The following is a 22526-nucleotide window of genomic DNA, read 5'->3' as shown; positions in this document are numbered from 1 at the left end:
GTATTACTCTGCTCCTTAGCAGAGACACTATCCAAGCCCGGACACAGTGATCAATCCCTGTTTCCATAAGTGCCTCATGGATGGAATCTACACTGACATTATTAATGGCCCCCTCGATGTATATAAAGGACGCCATTGTAAATTGTTTATAGTAGAGCGAACTCTTGGTTGAATAAGGTAAATGAATTAGCAACAAGAGTTTACGGGATGTACATAGCTCAGTGGTTAACGCTTCTGACTTTGAATATCGAATACGCAGGTTCGATCCCTGCTGAAAAAAAGAAGTCTGATGAGGAGATGTGGTGATCTTCGAAATAGTGCTATAACTTCTACCGCTTAGACTTTGGTGCTTTTTAAATTTTTTCTAATAAACAATCGAGGTACAAAGCTCACTAAAAATATTTAAAATTAAATTTATTAAATCTGAATCACAGCTGCCACCACCGCGATCCATCGATGTTGGAGTCAGAGGTCTTCCCGCTAAGCTATTTTAATATTGTACGAGAAGTGAGAGTTTGTGCATTTACTTCTCAAAGAGCGCAACTACCACACCAAAAGTTTCAACTGTCCCTCCCTGACTAACCGCTTACACGCAAAGCCAATTTAACATTATCTTACAATTCTCATGCAAAGCTAAGTACGCATAACTTGGCTATTATGCTTTTGTACGTCTTTGTAATTTTTTGTAACTTTACACCCAAAAAAGGGTGCTTATCTTCCAAGAATAAAAACATAAGTATGCCACTCTGTTTCTTTTTACAAATGCTTCGTTAAAAAAAAAAAATAATTGTTAAAATCGGTTTAGTACTTTGAGAAATAAGTCGTTACAAACAATTACCATATAATCAATTTCATATAATACTGTAGATATAGATTTAGATGTACGTACATATACAATTACTAGCAAATGCCCGCTTGCCTCGCGGCGCCTAATAAGATCTTTTGTAAAATTTTTTAGTTTAAATTTACACGACTAAAAAACGGAATCCTCTTCACACATATGCCAAGAATAGTAGCGCTGTGTTTCCATATGGAATACTAATCCCTTTCGATGTAATGCGATTTACCTATGGTCTTATTTCCACCTGTGATATCTCTGCCAAGCGTGCGTAATATTCTCCTATGATCATGCAACTTCAGCATTGGTCCGGTGTACCATGTAAGCCAATAAAAGTCCTTATACGGAAACTCAAGAGCACAGATGAGCGTTTTCAATTATAGGAAGGCCAAGAATCCCCGCTGCCCCACAGGATGAAACGTGTTCGCGTACCTTGGCTAAATGAGTCGTATGACCTCATGAATATCGTTCAAATGAAGCCATTGATATACCTATCGTGTTCCTTCTGGGACAGATGTGGTCGAATCTTTCCTTGTAAATTCCCCACTTTTACAATTCGTCTTAATATTTATGAATTGGTTTCTTTGAGTCTTACTGCTGTAATAACGGCCGCCTCGAGCAACTTCGTCAATCGGAGGTAGATTCAAGATCACGCTGACACAGTGTGTAAACGCATCCTTGATTTAGCCATGTGAAAAACAAATTCGTCTAAGATACACAAACCCCGTGGGGTTTTCTATATAATTCGGGTGCAGCGTTATCCATTGGGTCCTCTTTTGCAAAATTTTTGGTTGTCATGAAATTAGTACGAATTATGAATTTCAATCAGATTTATAAAAAACACGGATTTTCTAAATACCTAAACTCCAGCGGGTCCATTTTTAGCAAAGGAATTGTTCATAATACAGGTAGTAACGCTGCGAATTTGAACGAAATAATAGGACCTTCGACAATTTGACTGGGTTCTATTGAGTGGTTTTTGAGTTTAGTCCGAAAAACGGAAATGGCTATCATTTTATGTATGTAATCTTCCTTATCCTAAGTTTCGCCCAAAAAAAATTTACGCGAAAGTTTTGATTCCCCCCATAGTAAGTACATGGAAACCATGATAAGGCTGAATATGGTTCGAATTAAAAAAAATTATCATTAAACGCTTCGAACGTGTATTAAAAAAACAGGTTCATAAATACCTCTTTTATAAATAACTCGACTCCAGCACCACCTAGCTGGTCCTTTTTCGCAAGTGCTTTTTTCACCATGCTTACGAAATCGGTTCATAAATACGACTTTTATAAATAACTCGACTCCCGCGCCACCTAGCGGGTTTATTTTTTGTAGACGTGTTTTCCAGGACCATATATTCAAGGTATAACCTCTGAAAGTTTGACCGAAATATATGCAGTAGTTTTTGAGTTAGCTCCGAGCAACGAAAACGGCTATTATTTTATATATATAGAAGATGTATGTATTACTTTCCATTGTTAATCATGGTTTGCTTCATGTTTATTGTTTACCGTTTACATAAAACAGGCTCTGTGAAGATGATACGGGAGTGTCGAAACGCGTAGGAGAGACAAGAAAACAACTTAAACACTTCGCCTTTTTACTCCATCGGCGGAAGCAGCTCCAACCCAGGAAAACAAAAATTACAGGTTTGTAGGTGGTTAATTACTTGGATCGTATAGTGCTGTTTTTGATTTTTCGTTTAAAAAAGGGGGACAAAAAATAGCACTTTGTGTGGAAATTACCCATTAGCGTTTTATTCCGAATATGCGGCTGAAATGGTTCAAACTTTTGAATGTAAAAAGAATTTAAAAAAATATTTAACTACAAGTTAACAAAAATATATGTATATTTAAATCTTACCCCAATGCCATGCTTTGTAAGAGTTAACATTCGATTCGATAACTTTATTTTTCTTCCATACATTAGAAACATTTTTTGTAAACGAGCAACAAAAGAACGCTCACTCGGGTACAATTTCCTTTTAGCAGCTTAAGCAAAACATGTGATTAGTTTAACGGGAGTTAGACACAAATAAAATAGAAACGAGTAATTATGCGAGATACTACGTAATATATAAGTTAACAAGGGGGCCAACACACTTACTTACGTGAATGTGCTGACGCCGCACTTCGCCAAACACGCGCATAGCCAGTGCAGGTAATTGACCTGCAACGTAAGCGATACCAATTGGTTTTATACAAACAAAATGCAAATCGTGGGAAGCGCAGCGTCAGCTACTAATCAATAAATTCGGGCCGTTTAGATACTTAGCGATAGCTTTAAGTAATATTTTGTATTCATTATTATTTGGGAGCTCAATGGTAAATATACACTTGTACTGCTTATCTCCTTTTTCATTTCTATCCTTAGAGAAACCTGGGGCCGCGGGGTGGCCCCAACTTTAATTTTTTCGGGCACGCATCCGCGTATTCGTTAAGTGGTGCCCGAGCAGGGACCCACTGAAATGTGGGTCCTTGGGAGGAGCCTGCTTAACCGTGGGACCCCTTTGGGAAGGATCCCCTTAACTGTGGGAATCCTTCCCGAATGATTGCTGCAGGTGATGGAAAGTGATGTGATAAAGCGGTAGTGGCAAAGTGTTGGTGCAAAAAAAGTGATATAAAAAATTAAAATTATAACAAAAGGCTTGTACATCCACATAACAAAATATTTCGAAACCGTGGTCCATCGGGACCTTCCGGTTTATAATATTAGCTTAGCTCTGCGATCCCCACGGGGCACTCCAGAGTATAAAAGCTCCTCTTCCTAGAATAGGTCAAACAACTTAAATAATAAAAATAAAGCTGTCAAAAAGGCTCATAAGGGCAATAAGTTAATTAACTCAACACTGCTAAGTCCTGTGACCCCGATGAACCTCAGGCTTAGACTACAAATTACTACGTCCTCTCCTGTCAGTCCTTGTTGGCTGATACAGGAATAATAATAGTGCAAAATGTCCTGTGACCCCGAAGGCCCTCAGGTACATACTTAAATCAAATATTATAACAAAGAATGAAAGGAAGTGAAATCTTCGACACGTGTAAATTTTAACGATATCAAAAGAATTAGAACGTGAAAACCTTTGAAGCCTCCACGGTCACAGAACTGGATACCTTTGCGCAATCTTATTGGCTAGGCGGATCTGCGTCCCTATACTCCTAGGCCGGAATCCACCACAACAAAGCCAATTGGTTAACATATTTTGTGATCCTGCAATAGCCACCAGTCTTAGTCTGGGTACGCCCGTTTTGGGTGCACGTTGTCGTTCACATAAGAACACGGCTGCCACTCCTTGATTTCGATGGCACTTCCAGCGTACACATCAGAACACACTGGAGATTGTGATAGGTCCAAAATTATGTTGTGGAGCAAGCTGTGCCTTAGGAGGTTGCCTTCAGTTTGATTGTTGACGACTAAAACGGATTACACAGCCCTTCCTTGACCAGAAATCAAAGCATTTAAAGACTGTGAAACGCCAACCTAGTACATGTCGCCGTTCACATCAGAACACGGTAAAAGTTTCACAAACCTATTTACGGTTCTTTTCTTGTTATTTTGTAGGAAACTGTCAAAGTGTAAGAAAAGAGCGGTAACTTCAAGCAACAACAAAAAAGAAGAGAAATACAAAAAAAACAGAGACCGGAAATAATTATTATCCTAATATTTAGGATCAAAAACGTCGCCTTGTTTTAAGAGAAATTTTTTTCGTCTTTGTATAATAAATATTTACGAGAAATATCTTTTTTAGTTTCGCTAATTTCTGAAAATGACTTTAAAGATTTCTTTGATAGCCTGGGTAATAGATTCCTGGCAGGAGGCGACTTCAACGAAAAGCATACGTACTAGGGATCACGCCTTATTAACCCAAAAGGGCGGCAGCTATACAATACCATTATAAACAGGCACAATAGACTAGAGGTCACATCTCCTGGTAAACCTACTTACTGGCCCACCGATATAAAGAAGATACCAGACCTAATAGATTTCGCAATTACGAGAAACATATACAGAAATAACATAACGGCAGAAACTCTACCTGAACTATCATCCGATCACTCCCCTATATTAATAAAACTATATGAACAGACCCAAAATATCGAAATTGAGCCTCGTCTAACTTCAAGTAACACCAACTGGCTTAAATATAAAAAGTACATCAGTAGTCACCTTAAATTAAACGCTGCACTTAACTGCGAGCGTGATATAGACTCCCTTGTTGAACATTTTAAAGAAACCTTTACTTCAGCCGCTGCCCTGGCAACACCAAATCAAGTCCAAGTACCACCTACGCATACATCAGTTACAAATACCGAAATAGAAAAACTTGTGGCAGAAAAGCGACGCCTAAGAAGACAGTGGCAGAGCCATCGCTCACCAACCTCACAGCTACTGTATAAAGCTGCCAGTAGAAAATTGAAACAAGCATTCAAACGTGCAGAGGATCGCAACTTGCAAAGGTACATTAAGAAGCTTTCCCCGAATTCTACTGAAAGATACTCTCTATGGAAATCGCTAAAATACTTGAAACCATCAGTGGCTACAGAAATGCCAATTAGGAACCAAAGTGGAACCTGGGCTCGCAGTGAGCAGGAGAGAGCCGAGTGTTTTTCACACCATTTAAAGAATGTGTTTCAGCCAAACTGTCCAACGAACAACTTCAGGCTGCCACGGCTAACCAAAAATACAAATGAGCTATACACACCTAGCAAGACGAACCCTTTAGAAGTAAAAGCTATAGTAAAGCAGCTTAATCCAAAGAAATCGCCGGGTGCTGATTTTATAACTCCGAAAATGCTAATAGAGCTACCAAATGTTGCACTAGCAATTCTTTCTGACCTTTTCAACGCTATCCTCAAATTCGGTTACTTTCCGAAATCATGGAAAAGGTCGAAGATAATCAAAATAGCCAAACCTAGAAAAGACGCAACACAGCTCACTGCCCTGTCTTTCCAAAGTATTCGAGAAAGTACTCCTATCAAAGATATCTCCCTTTCTCCATGAACGCAATTTAATACCAGCACACCAATTTGGCTTCCGAGAAAAACATGGTAGAATTGAACAAGTTAGTCGAATTACAAATGAAATCAGAAGGGCATTTGAGCTCGGAGAGTACTGCTCTGGAATTTTTCTCGATGTGGCACAAGCATTCGACAAAGTGTGGCACGGCGGTCTTATATATAAAATTAAAAAATTGTTGCCGCCGGAATTCCATAAAATATTTGAATCATACATAACTGACAGAAAATTTGCTGCTAATGTATCTAATTTCACTTCAGAAGACATGTCGATAACGGCTGGCGTTCCTCAAGGTAGTGTACTCGGGCCTATGCTGTATATCATCTACACTTCAGATATTCCAACTAGCGAGAATATACTCACATCCACCTTCGCTGATGATACCGCCTTAGTAAGTCGTAATAAATGTCCCAACAGAGCTTCAAGAGTACTAGAGGAACATTTACTAGGCATAGAAGAATGGCTGGCAAACTGGCGTATAAAGTCAACGAACAGAAGAGTAAGCATACAACATTTTCACTCAGACCGCAAGGATGCCCCCCAATCAAATTAAATAATGTCCATATTCTACAAGCCAATGAGGTGACATATGTAGGAATACACTTGGATATGAGACTAACTTGGCGAGAACACATATCAACCAAGATTACACAAATGAAGCTAAAGTCAGCTAGCGTGAACTGGCTTATAAACAGTAAATCAAAACTGAAACTAGATTATAAAGTACTTGTATATAATACAGTGACTAAGCCTATATGGATGTATGGTATTCAACTGTGGGGTACGACCTGTGCAACCAACATTGACAGGATCCCAAGATTCCAATCTAAAACGCTAAGGGCCTTAGCAGGAGCACCGGGTATGTCCGCAATGAAAATATACATAGAGACCTTGGTATACCGATGGTTAAATCTGTAATCGACAGCAGCAGAGAAAAATACAAAATAAAACTGCGTAACCACCCAAATCCACTAGCAAGTGGCCTGTGCAACACAACAAATATAACACGCCTGCGAAGAAGAGATCTACCAGCCTTTCATTGAGCGACGTTAAACCAACAGGGCTCAACCCCAGGGTTTGAGCTACATTATTGTAAAATTATACGTAAGATTTTTAAACTTGTTGTTAGGCTTAATAGATGTAAAATAAGCAGATCCAACAAATAAATGCAACTATAATTAAAAAAAAAATTTTTTTCATTCAATCATATTCGTCTTGAAATAAGACGACAAATTAAAAGCCCATCTAATTATTATGAGAAGACGTAAATCATATTCGTCTCGAAATAAACGTCCGGAGAGACGAAAAAAAATATTAAGCCCATATAATTATTATGAGAAGACGTCAATAATATTCGTCTTGAAATAATCGTCCCGCGAGACGAAAACAACTTTTCCATTGTTCAATAATAATTATGGAGCAATAATTAACTTTATTTCTTATAATCGTTATGGTCTCTGAAAAAAACGCATATGAAAGAAATATAAATTTAAAGAGCCACTGTGTGCTAAATAAGAAAAATTTTATTGCATTATCGTACTGTGCTATAAAAATATTTAGTGCGTATCCCGTGCCTTGATTCTGTTAAAAAATAATTAATTAAAGAAAAAATTTACATTTACTCTTGCATTGAAATGGACGCCTTAATAATATCCCAACGGTTTTTACCGCATGACGTACGGAACCAGTATTTTCAATTTTTGCGCCGAGTCACGATAGACAGGAGTTTGTTCAGTGTCGAGATCTAAAACTGTTCAGCTACAGAACTAAATTCATCAGCCGATTTTATGTCTTTATTTAAATGATTCATTTATTGAGAGAGGACAGTATCGATTTCTTAATGCTGAGAAGCGGATCTGATATATCAAACGTGCTAGAATGAGAGTTAATAAGCAACGGAGTGGGTCGTGCAATTCAAAATTAGTTTTACAAGCTTTCAGAAATAGGGGGCAAAAGTGTCTTGATACCCGCGGATGAACATTAAGGCTAACTTCGCCAAGAAGAAGCGGACTAGAAATTGAGCCTGTTAGTAATTTAACTATAACAAGTAAGAAAGTCTAAGTTCGGGCGGAGCCGAACATTAAATACCCGGCGCAAATATTAAATATATGACTTTCACCTTTCCGAAAGCTACCGCTACATGGTAAGCCGGGGTGTATCAATTTTGAGTAAATTAGCGTCCTTAAATTTCAAAATATTGACGTTTAAAGCATTTCTAAAATTTACAGTTATATGAAAAGCCATAATTTTAGTCCGATTTCAATAATTTTCATCGTTTTGCTTTTATGTAGCAAGCACAATAAAAATACCGAGTTTGGTACAAATTGGTAGAACGGTTACCGAGATACATATATGTGATCATAAGTGGGCGGTGCCACGCCCATTTTTCAAAATTTTATTATAGACGTATTTCCTGGTAAGGAATTGTTGCAAGCATCAATTTTGAATAAATTGGATTTAATATTTACTGATTTATCGAAGATTTCGTATTTCTCCAAATTACCGTTATATGAGATGTGGGCGTGGTTATTGTCCGATTTAAAACTTTTCGGCCTTTTGGTATCCTGTACCAAGGTCAATAACTGCGCCAAGTTTGGAAGAAATCGGTGCAGCGGTTGCCAAGATATACACATGTAACCATAAGTGGGCGTGGCTACGCCCATTTTCCATAAATTTATAACATTCTTAGTTTTCCTCTAAAAATTGTTGTAAATATACATTTTGAGTGAATAATCTTCAGTAGTTACTAAAATATCGCAATTTTCGTGTTTCCGAAAATTACCGTTATATGGGATGTGGGCGTGCTTATTTTCCGATTTTTTTAATTTTCGGCCATTTAGTATGCTGTATCAAGGCCAACAACTGTGCCAAGTTTGGAAGAAATTGGTGTAGTGGTTACCAAGATATACACATGTTACCATAAGTGGGCGTGGCTACGCCCATTTTCCAAAAATTTATACCATTCTTATTTTTCGTCTAAAAATTATTGTAAATGTCAATTTTGAATTAATAATCTTCAGTAGTTACTAAAATATCGCAGTTTTCGTATTTCTGAAAATTACCGTTATATGGGAGGTAGGCGTGGTTATTGTCCGATTTTGTCCATTTTCAATACCATCCGTCCTACGCCCGAAAGAAGTACACGTACCAAGTTTCGTTAAGATATCTTAATTTTTACTCGAGTTATCGTGTGCACAGACGGACGGACAGACGGACGGACGGACGGACGGACAGACAGTCACCGCTTAATCGATTCCTCTTTTCATCCTGATCATTTATGTATACATTTGTCTATATCTATCTCGATTCGTTTTGCCTGTTACAAACAACCGTTATGTGAACAAAGTTATAATACCCTTGTGCACAAGTGCGCTCGGGTATAAAAATTGTACCAAGCATTTGCCTGCGGCTGGAAAGTGTAGGAAGATTATTAAGTTTTAATCGGCTCGTATAAGGTGGAAGGTTATATTGAGAATCCCAACGGAAATTTCTTAAAGCAAAAAGTAGGAATTGTTTTTTAATTGATTCTATCTTGTCTGAGTACATTTGATACCTTGGATTCCAAACCACCGAACCGTATTCCGGAATTGGTCTAACTAATGTTGTAAACAGGGTTTTAGTGATATAAGGGTCACAAAATTCTTTTGACCATCGTTTCACAAATGCAAGTACACCTTTAGCCTTGTTGACTGTCACATTAATATGAAGATTAAAATTAAGCTTAGGATCCATTGTGATACCAAGGTCCACAAAATTGTATACCTGTTCCAGGTTATGGTTACCTATTGTATAAGAAGTGGGATGAACAGCTCTTCGCGAGAAGCTCATTACTTTACATTTCTTCAGATTTAGAGGCATAAGATTTACTTGACACCAGTAAGCCATGCTGTCTAAGTCTGATTGTAGCAAAGACCTTTCTTTAATTGAAACGTACGATTTATAAAGCTTTACATCATCTGCATACATTAAAATTTTGGAAAATTGTATATCTGTAGAAATATCGTTTATAAAAAGCAAGAACAGAACCGGGCCTAGGTGGCTACCTTGAGAGACTCCTGAAGTAACATCAATGGCGTCAGAGATAGTATTTTTAAACATTACCCTTTGTGATCTATCATAGAGGTATGAAGAGATCCAACGTAGAAAATTAGGTGGAAGACCAAGAAGATCAAGTTTGTAGATGAGCAACGAGTGGCACACTTTGTCAAATGCTTTACTGAAGTCAGTATATATAACATCAACAGTTTTGCTTTCACTAAATGCTTTTGAGATGTAGGATGTTAATTCGAGTAAATTTGTAGAAGTTGATTTGCCCTTGCAAAATCCATGTTGACTATATGAAATGCTAGAAAAGATGGAATGCGTCAACTGATTTGTTATAATTGCTTCAAATAATTTAGGAATTGCAGAAAGCTTAGCTATTCCCATGTAGTTCTCCTCTGAAAATCTGCTACCGCTTTTATGTAACGGGGTTATGAACGATTCTTTCCATCAACTCAGCTCGACGTTCTGATCATATAAGTATAGATTTTCATGGGTCTATCTCTTTTTGTTCTGGTGCTTACAAACATCGGACCAAAGTTATAATACCATTTCATGCTCATGAAAGGTATAATAAAAAAGAGAGAAATAAGCGTCGAAACGGGCCAATGCCAATTTAAGAAATTCCCATTTTTGCTTTTTTTCCTCAATCAAGATGGTAAGACAGTTTATTTTTAATATCTAGCGTTTGCGGCCTTAATATTTACAATTACTACTCCCCGCTGGTCACTATTGAACATGGGCGTGGTTGGATTCTGAACGGACACTTCAGTTTAGTCCATATGGTCGACCTTAACTACTTCAATATGGCGTTGGAGAAATTGATCGAGTCAACGCAGCACGAAATTAGACGCGAAGCTGTGCGTACTGTGCTGCAATTCCACCTAAACCAAACTAAGCTGCGACTTGACGATCTGCAAATAAGTAAGTCACGAAGAAGACGTTCCTTTGACTGGATTGGATCTGCATGGAAGTGGATCGCCGGGTCTCCAGATGCAGCAGATTGGGATTACATCCTCCGTAGCATGAACGATGTTGTAGTAAATAATAACCCCCAGTACCGCGTCAATGAAAAGCTCTTCAACGTTACCCGTGGAGCGATTGTGAAAGCAAATGAAATATGCTACACATCAACGCCATAAACAAAAATATTAGCTAAGAGAATTTGGAGCTTCTGCACTTTAGCAAAGTGCTAATCCTGAAGGAACAGGTATCAGAGATCGTGCAGGCGTGCCAAATGGCAAAATCTGGTATCATAAACACAAACTTACTTGATCGAGATGAGGTACAAAGACTTTTAATAGAAGAAGATTGGCAGGCATATCAAAATACCATCGGAGCGGCTTCCGTGTATTCAAACAGTAGTATCCTTTTGTACATACTATCAATACCAAAAGTCAAACCAGATGGCTACCGACTTTTAACAACAAGCGCTGCTGTCATGAGGGGACAACACGTTGAACTTAGTTACAAGAAGATGCTGGTAAACAAAGAAGAAACGTTCGGACTGAACGAGGATTGTCCTTCGATTAGCAATACAACAATCTGCTCACCCAAATCTTTAAAGAAAAACTTCCTGAAGACGGATGCCTGGCTAGATTAGTGAAGGGCGGCGATGCTAAATGCCACTTTGAACCAACAACGACGTAATTGTTGAAATGATCGCCGATGCAACAATATTTACTATAAACTTTCAAGGACCATTGAAGCGGAGAAACTGCTCCGCGGTTCTCAACGGAACATACGTTATTTTATTAAATAATGAAACGGTCATGGTGGGAAATCAAACGTTCACCAGCAAATCAGTACGCACAGTGCAGGCTTTGCCACCCGCTTTGGTAAACGTTACAATTGATGGGCTGAATTTAAATCTGGATTACATCCACGGGCTCAACATAGAAAATATTCACCATCTAAAGCAACTTGGTAATAATTTTCACTTCTCCTTAATTTGTGACGCTATTGCCTTGACAATCCTGGCAGCCGTGTGCTACATCATCTGGAAAAAACTTACGAGTACAATCAACTTTCGTAGGCTAAACCAACAACAGGATCAGCCAACTACCCACACCAAAGATCCTCTTCAAAAATCGATTCATCAGCGGGACGCAGATGTTTAAAGGGGGCCAACACACTTACTAATGTGAATGTGCTGACGCCGCACTTCGTCAAACACGCGCGTAGCCAATGCAGGTAATTGACCTGCAACGTAAGCGATACCAATTGGTTTTATGCAACCAAAATGCAAATCGTGGGAAGCGCAACGTCAGCAACTAATCAATTAATTCGGGCCGTTAGATACTTAGCGATAGCTTTAAGTAATATTTTGTATTCATTATTATCCTTAGGGAAACCAACTTTAATTTTTTCGGACACGCTCCGCGTGTTCGTTAATTTATATACTAATTTAAAATATAAATCATGTATATACGAAAACAAAAATTTCCCTCTCCACTTTCCCCTTAACAATTCACAATAGTGCAGTTTTTCACTTATAAACACTACCCTTTCGGTCGCTTATTTTTTAACCGACCTTGCTGAGCTCGGGTAAATAGCCGAGTTTGTGTTGTTGCTTTGCATTTATTTCATCATTTAAGCGAGTGTTCTTTTTTAGCTCGGTTGCAAAAGAATGCACCTATTGACGATCCACCACAATTCATTTCTACAACTACGCATGATATGTTACAGGCCAAACCCGATCTTAGGACAAACTAGTTTTTCCTAGGCTGAACTAGTCGGCGTGGCACAGTGTTTTTGCGCGGAATACCTTTCCGTGTAGTCGGCCTTCGGCCCCACTTCAAAAAAATAGCCCTCATCAGGACAAATCTAGGTACGCAGTCCACAATATTGTTGTGTCCAACTTGTTTCCACATTGGACGGATATATTAAGGAAAAAAAAGTTTGCCCTAAGATCGAGTTTGGCCGGTAACATATACATACACATATACACATCGTCAATAGACTCGAATAAAGGCGCGCTAGTGTTACGACGGCGAAGAAAGACGCGTAAAAAAAGTTTACGAAAAATGACGCTTAGGAAAACTTCGGCGAAGAAAGACGCGTAACCTAATTGACGGCCAAGAAAGACGCGTAATTATAGATTTATATTAGGCCAAGAATCAGCATATTTTTGGGGAGTTATTATTCTGTTACATCCGCAAATATAGTAGTTGACCGCGAAAATAAGTTTGCTCGTTTTTCTTTGCCGTCAAATATTTTAACGCGTCTTTCTTCGACGTGAACTATGTTAAGAGTCTTTCTTCGCTGATGTTTTTTTATACGCCTCTTTTCGAGGTACACTTTTGAGCTCGCGCCTTTATTCGTGTCTGGTGACGATATATACATCTGAATACTAACGTTTGGGTATGGTTTTGTTGAGCACCTTAAATGACTGTTCCACTAAGTAGAAATATTGGCCACGCTTTCTTTCAAGATTACTGCGATTTCACAACCTCCGAACTACCGTAAATCAAGTTTGACATACATATGTACATATGTATGTCATGACTAACCTCATAGCATTTAATTGGCCACCATGCAAATCAACTTCCGGATACCAATTTTAAAAATTCTATATTGATTGTACTAAAATGCTTGTAAAAGTCTATAAATGTAGCAAACATAATATAAAGAAGTTAATTTTCCGCTTTAACTGTAGTTATAATGTTTTTTTTTCAGAATTACCTTTAATGCGTTAAGTTGTATGCCTCATCTTGCGTATGTCAGCATCAGTAATTATAACATTGCCAAACGACTCAGATTCCTTTGCGGAGGATCCAAATACTGAGGACAGCGGTAATCTTTTAACGGAACTGAATGGAGTCGACTTGGTTATGAGTCTCTCCCCAAAAATATCCCCTACAGCACCAATACAAGCACACCATCAACTGGAGCAACAATTATTAAAGCATAATATTTCGGTGGGACCACCTCCACATGCTGCTTCGGCAGCAGCAACTACAGGGGCTCATCATAATAACTTTTCTAATATTTACCATATGCAAGGTTTACATAATCAGCATCATAGCACCATATTCAATAGCAACCATTCCACGCCATTTAGTGTAACTGACATATTAAGTCCAATTGAAGAATCTTATCGGAAACTGGAGTTAAATTGCAGCCCTCCTTCGCCCTACAGGTAACTGTAACACTGTGATACGAAATTGACGTTCATGTCTCCGTATTTGATACAAGTAATTTTTAGCAAAAAAAAATCCGACTTAAAAAAAAAATATATATCTATATATTTCTTGATTAAATTATCGGATCTAAACCAGGATCTCAGAGTACCACCTCTGAGACACTACCTTTCCGTTGCAAAAAGAATTATCGATATCGGTTGACGTGGCCCAAAGTTATGCGTTGTTACATACATAAAAAAAGAAAATATCCCGCGAACAGATAACCTCCTCCTTTTTTGGAAGTCGGTTAAAAACTAAAAGGAAATGAAAGCTTACACTTCCCATTGAAAAATCCCGAAGGGATGTTTAGCCTCTAGATATGGTTTTTTATGCGCATCAAAAGTTGCTGACCCCGTATACAGGAAAAATTGAGTAAAATTCGATCAAATAATGAAGTTTTTCTGGAAATTTATAGTATATTACTCACTAAAACTTACGCTAGGTCGCGCTGTGGTACAGTCTTTACTTTCTTTTATGGGTTTTTATCGAAAAATAGTATTTTTACTGTTTTTAAGGCTGAGGAATCCATTATTTATGCCAGTTTCATTGTTTTTAAAGTTATGCTAGAAGATCATTGCATTATTTTTGTTAAAGACAGATAGCATTGTCGTGTTAAAATGTGCTTATGTGAAATTTTTTATGAAAAAAATTACATTTTTATAGTGACAAAGACTTTGTTAATTAAAAAATATTTCTTACTTTTTATTTAGACCTAGAAAAATTATGATATGAAAGTACTCAAGAAAAATGGCTAAAAAATTATGTAAAAAACTAACAATTTAGAACTGTATTTTTTCAACCCAACTTAACACTAAACTCATTACTTTTACTTTTGTTTACACGCAGTGCTAACGACAGCAGCAAAAAAAAATCTTAGCATTAGGGCTGTTCAGCATCTTGTGCATATGCTCTTGTATTTTCATATTCGTTGCGTTTGTAAATTCACAACGATATAATCCACACGGTTGCCATGGCAGCCAGCATAAAATTTGCAAATGAAATTCCAACTGCAAATCCAATACCATTTCCACAACATCCTGAACATCCCTATTGTGTTTTTGTGTATTGTGAAATAATTTAATTAAAAATCAATAACTGTTTGGAAAATTTGCGATATTATTGTTACGTTTGTGGGAAACTTAACATAGTAAGCAGTCTGACTGATATAAGCAACAGTGTGAAAGAAAGGTATATGGAATATTTTAGTATGCCAGAACTTTCATAATATAATTTTTTTAAGGTATATATAAAAAACTTTGTAGTTTTAATAGAATACAATATTTTCTAATTAGGAGTCTTTTTACCTATAAAAATTTTATTTTTCCTTATAAAATATTTCACATAAACACTTTTTATCACGATAACACTTCCTTTTTCAACAAACATTCTTTTTAACATCTATCATAACTCTTAGAATTAGAAATAGAGAATAGAATAAATAATGCAGTACTCAGCCTTAAAAACAGTAAAAACACTATTTTTCGATGAAAAACCATAAAAAATAGCAAAAATTTTACCACAGGCCCACCCAGCGGTGGTTTTAGGTAAAAAAAACATTACAAATATATTCTCGACCCAGAAAACAGTAGTATACCATAACTTTCCAGATTAGTTTTATTATTTGATCGAATTTTACGATTTTTTCCTGTATGCAGGGTCACCAATTTTAAATACGCATGAAAAATAAACCAGATCTATAGGCTTAAAATCCCTTGGGATTTTGTTACGGAAAGTGTGAACTTTGATTTACTTTTGGTTTCATTAATTACGTAGTATCTTCTTGCACTTTGTAATCATGAAATGAATGTACTGAAAAAAAAAATAAAAAAAAACTATATTCAGTTTATCAATATTTAAAGTATTAAGACAGCGAACTTTGTAGTATATTACGGAAAATTAATGTATGTACATATATGTATACACTTGCACATTACAACTACCCCCATTAAAAAGTAAAATATATTGAGCATTTGCAGGATTTTACCTAGTATTCCTGCAGGAAATGGATCTAACTATAAGCTAACTTTAAGTTGATTAGGAAGGAGCGAAAAGTCATTTATTATTTGTATATATTCTTTGACTATATTTCTATGGCGATGGCCGCGAAATAGTCAAGGGTGGTTACCCCTGCATTAGATGTAGTCAAGGGTGGTTCTCTCTGAATTTGATGTAACTAACTTGTAACTAACTACTTTTGGACATAAAATATCAACAGGAAAAATTTTATTTTTATTTAATTTTTTTTATTTACTTTATTTTTTACATTTCATATTTGTTCCCATATTCTGCTGTAGGTGGTCCCATATTCGAACTCCGTGAGTATAACTTCAAAATGATAATATGAAATTTCGATCCTCCTTTTATTTGTCCTCAATTCGAAAAAGTATTTGCAGGATATTTAAATAGAAACGCGTTTAAAGAAAACAGTCTCCTTCATTACTCCTGCACTACTTGTCAACTAGTTTCAAGTTAACTTTTTGTAGCTAACTGCGGGTTATATATTTTATAGAAATCCCGCAAAAAAGCTAACTACAAGTGAGTTATTTTTTATCAATTGATAATTTTTTTCTGCTGGAATGTCTTGCACGTATACACCATACCATGCAAGGAATGTTACTATGTAGAATACTGCTAGTTCATCTACTATCCTCTTTCCATGCTAGCAACTGGCATTTTGAGCATGGCGTTGTCTCACCAAATGTAAATTGTAAGACTATGCATCTGGATTAGCCAGTAGAAATACCAATAGCGTCATACCAGCTGACGGTATAGTCTGCCTTCCCATCAGCAGTTAAAAAAAATGTATGATATTTTGCGGTGACCAGATTTTTGTGGACGAAAATCGGGTTATGTCTAAAGCTTCGAATCCAAAATATAATTTCGTTTTTAGGATACAATTACATAATATCTTTTAATATAGTTTTATTTAAGGCAAAACAAAAAAAAAATACTTGAAAAATGATCGCAAAAATGTATACACACAATAAATGTGGTGGCGAGAATGTAAATAGGAAAAGCTATTGGCGTTGTTTCGAAGAGTGCGGACGTGTTTTTAAGTTCGCTCCGTAGTCATTAAATATTGTGCTATTTAATAAAACAAAAAAAAAATAAAAAAATAAATAAATAAGTAAGTAAAATAAACAAACAAACCAAATGAAAACAGAAAGCGATGAGTCAAGCTGAAATCCGAGCTCAGAAGCAACGCGAGCAAAATGAGCGCCGGCTTTCAGTTCAACGCAACAACGCATATTTCTCTATTCGGTCCCAGAGTGACAGCGAAAGCGCAAAGCCCAATCCATCGAAAACCCTCGAACCCCCTCAAGATTCAGGTCAGCGGACTTGTCCTCCAAACTTACCATTGACGACTCCGATGCCTTGGAGTGAAGAGTGCGCTTCACCTGTGCCGTATCACATTTTACGCCCAACGCTTACATCAAATTCGGTAAGCGATAACATATCCCCAAATATAGCGGCAACAACAACTAGTACAGTGACATGTTTCACTACCTCTATCGCGCCAACAACAACAACAAACACACCGGTACCTGCCGACTGCACAGCGGTGTCAACAGCCCGGCCTATTCTTGCTGCACAAGCACAAATTAACTTGAGTGCAAGCACTGGCAACAAAGGTAAAGCGCAAGAAAGGTTGAAAAACGAAACAACTAAAAATGCGGCCATACAGACTGGAATGGACCGCTATGTTACAATGAAAAGAAAACTTAGTCCGCAAAATTCAACGGGCAGTAAGACAAAAATAAACCGCCTTACCTCAACTCAGCAAGTCAGTACGAATAGATTTGCACTGCTAAGTGACAATGCCGATGATGTGAATAGCCAAATTTCTGAAGGTGCTGCAAAAGCTACTAATGCCAAACCTCCGCCCATTTTTATAAGAGAAGAGAATCCAAGCGCTCTTGTAAAAAAATTCACACAGCTAATCGGTAGTAATAAGTTTCATATTATCCCACTATCTAAGGGAAATATTCGCGAAACTAAAGTACAAATTTATTCCGAACAGGATTTTCGAACAGTGTCCAAATACCTGAATGACACAAACACAAAATTTTATACATACCAACTTAAAAGTGCAAAAGGTCTACAAATTGTAATTAAAGGTATCGAACCAAGCGTTGAAGCTGTGGAAGTTTTGGAAGCACTTAAAGAACAAGGTTTCAATCCAAAAGCTGCTGTGAATATTTTTAATAGGAACAAAATCCCTCAACCTATGTTTAAAGTTGAGCTCGAGCCTGAAAACAAACCTCTGGGCAAAAACGATGTGCATCCAATTTATAAATTACAATATCTGCTGCATCGTAGGATAACTGTGGAAGAACCGCATAAGAGAAATGGCCCTGTACAATGCACCAACTGCCAGGAGTATGGTCATACTAGGTCTTACTGCACGCTTCGCTCAGTGTGCGTAGCTTGTGGAGAGCTACATGTCTCTGCCACTTGCACATCAAACAAAGAAGATCCGCGTGCAAAAAAAATGTGGTAACTGCGGTGGAAATCACACAGCAAACTACAGAGGCTGTCCAGTCTATAAGGAGTTAAAAAACCGGATCAACCAACGGGTGGCTTCCATACGTACTCATAATGTACCGCAAGAACAGCATCCCCATGCACAATATGGTAAACAATCCAATATCGAAGCTATGATAGCGTCGATGCAACAAAGATGAATTTCATGACTTTCATGCAAAACACAATGCAAGAACTCATGCGAAATCAAAGTACGCTGCTCAACCTGCTTGCTACTCAGCAAACAAGATAATGACCTTACTTAAAATAGCCCTCTGGAATGCAAATGGCATTCCTCGCCACAAACTAGAGCTGTCAAAATTTCTTAAGGACAAGGAAATTGACATAATGCTCCTTGCTGAAACACACCTAACTAATAGATATAATTTTGACATTTCGGGATATACCTTTTATTGCACGAATCATCCAGATGGAAAGGCGCATGGCGGAACTGGTATTTTAGTCAGAAACCGGATTAAACACCATCATTTGACTGGAATTGCCGAGAATTATCTGCAAGCAACATCAATATGCGTACAAACAAAGCAAGGTGATATTACGCTGCCCGCGGTTTATTGTCCTCCGCGTTTCACGATAACAGAAAAACAGTTTATGGATTTCCTCAGTTCGCTGGGAGAGCGCTTCCTTGCTGCAGGTGATTATAATGCGAAGCACCCTCACTGGGGCTCACGCTTGTCCAACCCTAAAGGCAAGCAATTATATAACGCGCTTATATGTAGAAGAAACAAACTCGATTACGCTTCTCCTGGAAAGCCTACATATTGGCCGGCAGACCCGCAAAAGTTGCCAGATTTGATTGACTTTGCGGTGAGAAGGAAAATTCCTCGCGGCCTTATTAGTACCGAATCAGTTGCAGATCTCTCATCAGACCACTCACCTGTACTTTTCACCTTGTGGCATCAGCCGCAAGAAAAAGAGTCACCCTATATGCTCACGACAAGGGCTACAAATTGGTTAAAGTATAAAAAATATATCAGTGCGCATATAGATCGATCCAAATTTAGATACGCCGACCGATATTGAAAACTCCATAGCCGCTCTTGAATCTACACTTAGAGCAGCCGCTAGCATTTCCACACCCCAGAAAGGTTATGTGCAAAATAAAAAATATAATTTAACCAATAGGAAAATTGAAATGCTTGTCTTGGAAAAACGACGCCTACGACGGATATGGCAGACTCATAGATCACCAGCATCAAAACAACTGCTCAAGGCGGCCACACATGCACTGACGAGAGCCCTCAAGAACGAGGAACAGTACGCACAGTACCGGTACATCCAAAAGCTCTCACTGACTAGCACAAAGCACTCGTTATGGAAAGCACACCACAAGCTAAATGCGCCAATAGAGACTGAAATGCCAGTACGGGACCACAATAGCAAATGGGCTCGGAGTGACGCAGAAAAAGCAAACACCTTTGCTTCTCATCTGAAAAATGTTTTTAGGCCAAACCCCGCAACTAATAATTTTCAATTTCCACCCGTACCCAATGTGTCAAAATTTGAGCCGCTGAAATTTGTACCTGAAGAAATTTCAAAAGTAATTAAGGATCAACTGCAACCAAATAAGGCCCCAGGGCACGACTTAATAACCCCAAAAATGATTATTGAGCTACCAAATTGTGCTGTACTTTGCATCTGTATGCTATTTAACGCAATCACTAAACATTGTCATTTCCCTCACCAATGGAAAAAGTCGACTATTGTGATGATACCAAAGCCCGGAAAGGACAAAACGCAGCCATCTTCATATAGGCCCATCAGCCTGCTACCGTGTATGTCGAAATTATTCGAAAAACTTCTTATGCTGCGCATCTCCCCACATCTGCAAGCCCGCAATATAATACCACTTCACCAATTTGGCTTCAGGGAAAAACATGGAACAATCGAGCAGGTAAATCGCATAACAACCGAAATCCGAACAGCGTTTGAAAAGAGGGAATATTGCGCTGCAATATTTCTTGACGTCGCCCAAGCATTTGACCGCGTCTGGCTAGATGGTCTTATGTATAAAATACAAATGCTACTCCCACAAAGCACACACAAACTGCTTAAGTCATACCTTTATAATCGAAAGTTTGCAGTTCGATGTAACACCACCATTTCTGAAGCCCATGCAATCGAAGCTGGAGTGCCACAAGGCAGTGTCCTTGGCCCGATGTTGTATGTCTTATACACCGCGGATATTCCTACAAACGACCGACTGATAATGTCCACTTTTGCCGATGACACTGCCATAATCAGTCGCTCCAAGCAACTGTGCTCCTAGGCAATCATATGGAAGCTGTTGCCAATTGGCTCGCAAACTGGCGAATAAAGGTTAACGAGCAAAAATGTAAGCAAGTTACATTTACACTGAATAAGATTAACTCTCCGCCCTTGACTTTAAACAACGTACAAATACCACAAAGCAATCATGTCACTTACCTAGGGGTCCACCTGGACAGGCGAAACCACATAGTGGCTAAAAGGACTCATCTCAAGCTGAAGGCTAATTCTCTCCACTGGCTTATTAACTCTCGCTCACCCCTGAGTCTGGAGTATAAAGTGCTTATTTACAATACAGTTTTAAAACCGATATGGACCTATGGATGTGAGTTATGGGGAAACGCGAGCAGCAGCAACATCGAAATCCTTCGTCGTGCGCAATCTAAAATCCTTCGAACAATCACCGGAGCACCTTGGTATATGCGAAATGAGAACATTCACCGCGACTTGAGAATACCAGAAGTACGAACCGAAATAGAACAACGGAAGACGAAATATGTATCGAAGCTTTTAGCGCACCCAAATCATTTAGCAAGATCTTTATTGCGTGTCAACAGGACCTCAAGACTACGTAGGAATGACTTACCAGCCCAGTCGTAATCTTTTCTTAGGGCCAGTTAAGAAAATACTCATCCCAACTAGGGGATGTAAATTAAGTGAATAGATTAAGATTCGAAAACTTATTGTTAGGCTCTTAGGCAGGGCAGATTCAATAAATAAAAACAAATTAAAAAAAAATAAAAAATTTTTTTATAAGAATATAGCTTACTATCCATATATGTAATACTTCTATATTGGTAGTAACGTATCTTCACAATGTGGATTTATTCTGCAATCAAAGGGAGACAGCCTATCAAATAAATGTTTGCTTGTTTTGGTATAAATGTATATTTGTGAACTATTACAAACAAACCAAATATTAAAAAATAGAAAAATAAAATAACCAAAACTTTTTCCCTGAACGTGATTGGGGCGAGCTTTGTGGTAACCGGCGGATTTGAATAAGCAGCAAGAGATGTGTAAGTTACACTTGAGGCGATCACCGTAACCACTCCTAAAAGATAGGATGAGAGGATCCGTGCCTTCCTTTCCAGCACCTTAGCCAGCATGTAGCGTCTGCCCGTTTTCCCTGATGAATTTTTAAGTAAACAGCATAACATACTGACGCGTGCAATACGATTTCTTTTTCCTTACTTTTTTGTTCAAAAGTTCCACAAATTTTTTTTTGCTTTAATTAAAATTTAATTTTGTAAAATATTGACGGTTACTGCACCGCTCCTGAATTTTTATTCTCTTCAAACGTCATTCTGGGTACATTGGTTGGTTGGTTTTCTCGTTCTATCATTATATATCTGCACTCTAATGTTGGCGGATGTACTTTCAACGTACTGCTAATAGAAGTATTACATATATGCTACTATCTAAAAAAAACATGCTAATCAAAATTTCAAATTTTGTAGAACATTTAGAAATTAACAAATGAGGCATTTCGTGTCACCGCGGCCACCTCTGTGCGCGTGTTGAAGAGATTAAAGGTCTAGGTGACATGAATATACGTGCAGCATATTTTGCCGATATGACATAGGGTTGCCAATTTACACGGGTCCTAAATTTTAGGAAAACGTCATACA

The 22526-nt window shown here is 37.9% G+C and overlaps 1 protein-coding gene across 8 annotated transcripts in view; it reads left to right on the top strand.

Annotated features, from left to right (window-relative positions):
• LOC118749016 (thyroid transcription factor 1) overlaps positions 1–22526 on the top strand; it is an 897134-nt gene that overhangs the window by 278755 nt on the left and 595853 nt on the right. For 4 of the 8 annotated variants that reach the window (XM_036483837.1, XM_036483833.1, XM_036483810.1 and 1 more), the window contains exons 2-3: positions 2369–2490; positions 13577–14039. The exons of 1 other annotated variant lie outside the window; for it this stretch is intronic. In XM_036483837.1, coding sequence (XP_036339730.1) covers positions 13618–14039 — 422 coding nt within the window. In that variant the 5' untranslated portion in view covers positions 2369–2490; positions 13577–13617. The remainder of the gene's footprint in view (positions 1–2368; positions 2491–13576; positions 14040–22526) is intronic. 3 more of the 8 variants (XM_036483820.1, XM_036483832.1, XM_036483844.1) reach the window with 2 other exon arrangements.

Source organism: Rhagoletis pomonella, unplaced genomic scaffold, assembly GCF_013731165.1.
Source record: "Rhagoletis pomonella isolate Grant_MI unplaced genomic scaffold, Rhpom_1.0 Rhpom_scaffold_00001, whole genome shotgun sequence".
Taxonomy (NCBI): Eukaryota; Metazoa; Arthropoda; class Insecta; order Diptera; family Tephritidae; genus Rhagoletis; species Rhagoletis pomonella.
Note: the sequence above shows the minus strand (reverse complement) of the source record. Positions and strands in the feature narration are given on the sequence as shown.